General features: G+C 38.9%; 1 protein-coding gene across 1 annotated transcript; it reads right to left on the bottom strand.

Annotated features, from left to right (window-relative positions):
* Window positions 1–6,398: 6,398 nt before the first annotated feature.
* Window positions 6,399–7,355, bottom strand: LOC125124436 (olfactory receptor 5G3-like). Its single transcript, XM_047774545.1, has one exon. It carries the CDS (start codon window positions 7,353–7,355, stop codon window positions 6,399–6,401), a length of 957 nt encoding a protein of 318 aa, XP_047630501.1.
* Window positions 7,356–7,588: the final 233 nt, after the last annotated feature.

The following is a 7,588-nucleotide window of genomic DNA, read 5'->3' as shown; positions in this document are numbered from 1 at the left end:
AAAACTAATTTTAGCCACATAATTATACTACCATTTTATGAATTTCACTTATCCAAAATTCAGCAAACTTACCACCTTGGTAAAGTCTTTTATTTGCCTCTTTTAATTACTTCAAAATTATACCAAACTCTGTGGACTTCTGGCCTCAGACAAGAAAAGTTAAGGGTGTCCAATGTGGTATTATTTTTTTTTATTTTTATTTGCTGCTTCCCAGTATGCAGAAGTTCCGAGGCCAGAGATGGAATCCCAGCCACTGCAGTGACAACACCAGATCCTTAAGCCACTAGACCACCAGGAACTCCTCCAATTTGGTGTTCTGGAAGTATCATGAATTCTTATTATAGCCTGATGAAGAAGGGTTACCTTTGTGCTGATTGACCTGGGGTCTCCTAATACACATGAAATAATTCCTTGCTCTTTTCTGGCTCTCACATGACACAGTATGAGTGAATGTTTTTCTTGAAAATTTTGAGCCAATTGGCACCTGATCCCTGAAGAACCCTGAACCTCAAGAGTCTATATCCATAGAGGAGATATTAAAGTAAAATAGATGTTATGGAGTTCAAGCCAATATTACCTCACAATAGGATTTTTTTTCTCAAGGAAAATTTCAAAAAAAAAATACTCTCCTCTTGGGACTATCTTTGAAAAAGAAACAGAATTCTACTGAACAAGAAGCACTGAGTGCTAAGAGATAGAAACCCACAGTTCAAAAAACTACCCCTTGGAGAAATGTCTATTCAGGTCTTTTGCCCATTCTTCAATTGGGTTGTTGGCTTGTTTGCTGTTGAGTTGTATAAGTTGTTTGTATATTTTAGAGATTAGGCCCTTGTCAGTTGCATCATTTGAAACTATTTTCTCCCATTCAGTAAGTTTTCTTTTTGTTTTCTTTTTGGTTTCCTTTGCTGTGCAAAAGCTTGTCAGTTTGATTAGGTCCCATTGGTTTACATTTGTTTGTATTTCTGTTGCTTTGGGAGACTGACCTGAGAAAACACTTGTAAGGTTGATGTCAGAGAATGTTTTACCTATGTTCTCTTTTAGGAGTTTGATGGTGTCTTGCCTTATATTTAAGTCATTCATATAACATAGAACAGATTGATGGTTGTCAGAGGGGAAGGAGGCTGGAGAGGAAGTAAAAATGGGTGAAGAGGTGGGTTAATTGTAGGATGACATAATAATTAGACATTGTGGGCATCAGTTTATAGTAGATACAAAGATCAAATTATTATGTTGTACTCTTGCAACTAATATAATGTTGTAAACCAATTTTACCTCAATTTTAAAAAGTTGAAATAAATTACATCTTATTTTTTTCTAAAAAAAAAAAAAAAAAAAACCTGCCCCTGAAAGTTGATACAGGCTGTTTAGGACACCGGAGATAAAGTGGAAAAATCAACTGTGGAACACAACCTGACGACACAGAGACTTGGAAATTCCTTATTTTAGGTTTATTTAGAATGACTGGGAAAAGTCCTCAGTTGGGAGATGGGCTCCTGGAGACCACTTGCAGGTAGATCTTTATATGTATAATATACTCTTAGGGGTCAAAACACTACACAAACATTTCTGGTTATCAGTAAAATCCACCATATTTTAACCTTAATTTGTGTTAGCTTATGCTCAAGAACAGGGCTTTGCAAACTAAACTCCATATGAATTATAATCTATGTGTATTAGAAATCCAAGCATCTGGAAAACTCCAAAACAACCAAAATCCCATATTTCATGTGATAGCTTCTATGAGGTTTCAAGAGGAATAGCTCATTTTGGTTTGGAGTGATCTGGTTTTAGGTCATAGATTGTTTAATAAAAGGGAAAATACTTTGAAATTCAAAAACATCCTCTCTAATCGGTGCTATGGACTGAATTGCGTTGCCCCCAAATTCATATGTGGGTCCCCTGGCCCTCAAAGTGACTGGATTTGAAGAAAAAGCCTTCAAGGAGGTAGTTAAGGTTAAATGAGGTCATAGGGTGGGTGGGACTATAAAGAAATTCATTTGTTTACACCACCCAACCTGTGACATTTTGTTATAACAGCACTAGCAGACTAATAGCGTTGGATAAAAACTTTTTGGAAAGAAGTCACTGTTAAAAGAAGGATAACACTACAGTTTTCAAAGAGAAAATAAATGGGCCGTGTAATAAGACCAATGAGACTTAAAAGGCAAGGGAAGGAAACATACACTCTTTATATCTGAATGACAAGTTTCACACATTTCTCTCACCATGTTATCTTTACCTGATATATATAGATATGCTTCCTTATCTTCAGTTTTTTCAAGGTATTATATGTGATTCTATTTAAAACCAGTCTATCCAACCCTGCATCTGATTCTGTTACCTCATGCTCTCTCAAGAACTCCTAATTTTAATTTGGCCATAGTCTTGTGTCTTCAATTTTTAATATTGAAGCATTCCAAACATATGTAATAATTTTATGTCTAATATTCAAAATATCCCATCTGCTCCTCATGCATGCATTAGAAACTATCCTATCATTATCTTCTCTATTAGATGGCAATTCTGCCTGGTAATCATGACTTTGTTCTCTATTTGTCAGTCTGTTTCTATCTTGTCCTATTTGCAACTAAGACAATATTGTAAGTTAACTACCACTTCAATAAATAAATTGAAACAACAAACAATAAATGTAAAAAATTCAAATGTATTATAGGTTGGAAGTCATAAATGTTATGGATAACAGAAAAGGTACACCAGAGTAAAGAGAATCTAAGTTTCTTCATGGGGTAGTGATGGTTATAAAAATTCAGTATTAAAGAAGTTAGGGTAAATCCCGTTGAGAAAAGGAGCTTCAAGAAAAGGCAGAAAGGTATGGCATCCCCCAAGCAAACATGTGAGGATGAGCGATCTCAGGCAGAGGGAACATTATTACAAAAACTATGAGGGGACTTTTGGTTTCTAGGTCTGCATGGGAGGAGCCTGGAAGTCACCATTCTGCCCTAAAACTGAAAAGAATGAAAAATCAACAATGCTTCTTAGATCTTGTAAGAGAGGGGAGGACACAGTAAACTGCTGGCCCCAAGATCGGGGAGGCCAACAGGTGACCGCAAGGAGTCACTGCTTACCAGAGCAGACTCATGGGAGGAAACCACCAGGGGAACCATGAACAGTATTGTGAGATTTACCTCCTGGAGTCTGACCGGGTTCCCTTAGTAAATAGCACGGAAAAATCCCCTTATGCTTCCAGCAGAGGGAGGTGAAGAGATACCATCTGCAAATACACCACAGCATTCTGTACTTCGTACCATGGCCTGCCCTCAAGAGCAACTTGTTAACCAGAGCCTAACCTGCTAGGAGATTATCAGAGTCCAGCTGACCTGTGGGAAGGGAAATAGCCAACCTCACCTTCCACTGACCTTCCATATAGCAGAAGGGAAATACCCAACTCCAGCCCACTCTAGCCTTCCTGAACCAACTTATGGGGAGATTGGGAGGAACCCTGAGAAACAATTGTGAAGTTCACAATCCAAAGACACAGTTTCATAAAAGACTGAGACCTTATCATAGGACACAGAGCACTTCCCCTCCACCCACAGCTCACACCATAGTACTGAAGACCTATTTACAGCAGTTCCTTATACCTAACACATCAGGTCTGGCTATCAGGAAAAAATCACAAAGTATACAACAGGTATAAAATGCAGTTGAAAGAGAGCAAATATCAGAACCAGACATTGCAGGGATGTGGAAATTACAAGACCATGAATTCAAATCAACTGTGATTAGAATGCTAGAGATCAAAAACACTGAAACAAAAATAAAAGTGCCTTTGATTGGATGAGTAATAGACTGGATATGACTAAGGAAAGAATCAGGGTGCCAGAGAAAACAGCAAATAGAAACTTAAAAACAGAAAACCAAAGGGTGGAGAAAAAAAAGAGAACAGAATATCTAAGGACTATGAGATAACTACAAAAGGTGTCATATATGCAAGATGGGACTATCCAAAGAAGCATGAAGGGAACAGAAGAAATATTTGAAACAATAACAGAATTTCCCCCAAATAATGTTAGACACCAAACCACAAATCCAGGAAGCTCAGGAAACACTAAGCAGGATAAATGGCAAAAACAATCAACTATATCTGAGCATAACATTTTCAAACTACAGAAATCAGAAAGAAAGAAAAAAATCCTAAAAGAAGCCAAGGGCAAAAAAAATCTCACCTACAGAGAAAGAAAGATAAAAATTCCATCTGAGTTCTCCTGAGAAAAGATGCCTTATGAAAATTGATGATCTCTTCCCACACACCAGTATTGCAAATCATGGGATTTCAGTGTGGGGGCCCTAAGTGACAGGGAATTTCCCTGTTCCTAAAATTGGGACTCACTCTTTTTATACAAAATAAGGAGAACCACTTAGAGGGTGAACAAAAAAAAAAAAAATGCAGCTCCAAGTGAATTTCTGTCCCTGCCTACTATAAAGAATCAGCTGGGAATATTTCTCACTAACAAAAATAAAGCAAAACAAAACAAAACTTCACATGTATTGTGTTATAAAGTCTGAAAAAAAGAAATATGATGAGGTCAGAGAAAAACACGAAGAGGTTCAATTGAGACTGAAGAGTGAGGGTGATTCTTTGAATGGAAGCAATGCTTAAGCAGTATATGAAAAATGCAAAGAGCTTTCCAGACAGAAAATACATTAGGATATTAGAACAGCAATAACTCGAGCTAGAGAGAACAGCTGGTTTGGAATACATTTGCATATACTTAGGGAAGCAACAGAGAGCCATTGAGGAAATTTGTAATTATCACTTGCATCCTGCTATTCTCCCAATCTCCTTCCAATAGATGTTGCACCATAATTGCTTAAGAAACAGTTTAAAAGACAGAAAATACTTCAGGTCTCTTACTAGGAAATGACTAGGTGACTCTCAAAAGGTGACTTGTGGTTTGAGACATGCTATATAACAAATACACAGAATGGAGGAATGTTAAGGCAAAATTCAACTGGGAAAGAAAACTGTTCATCTTTCTAGATAAAAACGGGAGAAAATACATTTCCCTTTGTCACACCTAAGTCCATTTTAACAGTGCTTAGTAAAAATGGTGTTCGAAATTTTTATAAGACTGACAATTAACTACGGTAAGGTTTTTTGTTGTTGTTGTTTTGTTTTTGGGTTTTGTGGATTTTTTGTTTTTCTTCATTTGTTTGTTTTTGCTTTTTTAGGGCCGCTCCTTTGGCATATGGAAGTTCCCAGGCTGAGGGTCAAATTGGAGCTACAGCTGCCAGACTACACCACAGCCACAGCAACATGGGATCTGAGCCATATCTGTAACCTACACTACAACTCATGGCAATGCCAGATCCTTAACCCACTGAGCGAGGCCAGGGATTGAACCCGCATCCTCGTGGATACTAGTCTGGTTTCTTACCGCTGAGACACAACAGAAACTCCAACAATGGTAGTTGTATATGGATATATTTAAGACAATATTTAGTATACCTTTCAAATGTCATATTTGCAGTCTGTCATTTTTAATTTAGCATTTTGCTATAATTTCAAAGAAAATACCACTATGTATACAAGTTACAGACTAAGGGGAAGGATAAAAATGCAGATACTTAGAGGGGAAAAGTGAGAGACTAAAAGCATAGTTTCAGAGAATCTGTCTGTTTTACTTAACTTTTTTTTTTTTTCTTTTTAGGGTTACAGCCCACAGCTGCATATGGAGGTTCCCAGGCTAAGGGTCGGATCAAGACTACAGCCATTGGCCTAAACCACAGCCACAGCAAGCCAGATCCGAGCCACATCTGTGACGATTATCTGCAGCTCTCCACAATGCTGGATCCTAAACCCACTCATCGAGGCCAGGGATCCAACCTGCACCTTCATGGATACTAGTCAAATTCATTTCCTCTGAGCCACGATGGGAACTCCCGTTTTACTTACCTTGTGACAAAGATTTCATTCACCAATGTTCAGAGGTATTTCATGAAACCAGAGAATGTTAGAATGTAGAAGTAGCCTTCAAAAAGGCATTGAGCTCCATCCCCTTTGATTTATTTAGTTGCTGATAAGTTCATTCATTCAGTTTTGATGCAGATTGCAGTTTTTCAAAAGTGAAACTTAATTACAAAATTAAACATATTTGTTATAAGTTCAACAACCTGGATGAGTAGGATATACCATCCCACTCTCCTCCTCCAGTGTCATGCCACTAAAGTAAGCAATGTAGCTTTCCACGCTTCTCTCCATGATTTTGTACATATGCCCAATACCAACATATTTTTCACGTTAGGTAGACTCTACCCTTACCCCCTTTTTTTTTTCACTAAGTGTAATCAGTACTGGAACTAACGGAGTTTCTAATTCTCGGTCTGGTATTCTTTTTACTACGTATAATGGAATCAACCTCTGTGGTACGGGTCAATTAGAATTCTATCTTTTTTGAAAAAAAAAAAACATTCCTTTCAAACTTCCTACCAAATGCATTTTTCACCTCCTCGTTCCTCAAACTGTAGATGAGGGGGTTCAACATGGGGGTCACCACCGTGTAAAACAGAGAAACCACTTTATTGATATCTAGGGAGGAACCTGAGCCAGGTCGCACATAAATGAAGAAAAGAGTCCCATAGAGGATGGAGACCGCTGCCAGGTGAGAAGAACAGGTCGAGAAAGCTTTCCTCCTCCCACCAGCACTCTGGATCCTCAGGATGGCCACCAGGATGCAGATATAGGAGACCATGATGATCAGGCCACTGAGAACCCCGACTGCCCCAGCCAAGGTGAAAAGCACCACCTTATTGGCCCAGGTGTCTGCACATGCTAGGGAAAGCAATGGCAAAATGTCACAAAAAAAGTGATTGATAACATTTGGACCACAGAAGGGTAAGCAGAACGTCAATGTGGTATGAGTCATGGTGCTCATGAGAGCCACAGCATAAGGGCCCATCACCAGCTGCACACAGACCCTCTGGGACATGATCTGTGAATACAGCAAGGGCTTACGGATAGCCAGGTACCGATCATAGGCCATGGAAGCCAGGAGGAAACATTCAGTTGCCACAAAAAGATCCAGGAACCACATCTGTGCAGCACAACCCAGGAAAGAGATGCCTTTCTTCTCGGCAAAGATATCACACAGCACCTTGGGTGCAATGGAAGACGACAAACACATGTCTACAAAGGACAGGTGGCTGAGAAAAAAGTACATAGGTGTGTGGAGCCTGGGATCCATCCAGATGAGAGTGATCATCCCCAAGTTACCCCCCAGGGTGACAAGATAGACAAAGACCAGAGTGACAAAGAGGAGAATCTGCTGGCGGAGCTGGTCAGTGAGGCCCAAGAAGAGGAATTCAGTCACTGCAGTCTGATTCTGATCTTCCATTGATCTTTTGTAATCTGTTTTAAGAAGAAACATCTTTATGATAAACATCTATCATCTTTTAATAGCCTCAGAGAATACGTTAAGCCAATAACAGAGTGTATGAAACAGGTCTATAAGAGACAATCACAGAAGGACAGCTGAACTACAACATAATATTCCCAGATACCAGGTTGGAGAAGTTTGTGCAAAGATCCTGTGTAAAGGTGAGCAATTCACCTTTGATCTTTACTTTT

The sequence above is a fragment of the Phacochoerus africanus genome, chromosome 4 (assembly GCF_016906955.1).
Source record: "Phacochoerus africanus isolate WHEZ1 chromosome 4, ROS_Pafr_v1, whole genome shotgun sequence".
Taxonomy (NCBI): domain Eukaryota; kingdom Metazoa; phylum Chordata; class Mammalia; order Artiodactyla; family Suidae; genus Phacochoerus; species Phacochoerus africanus.
Note: the sequence above shows the minus strand (reverse complement) of the source record. Positions and strands in the feature narration are given on the sequence as shown.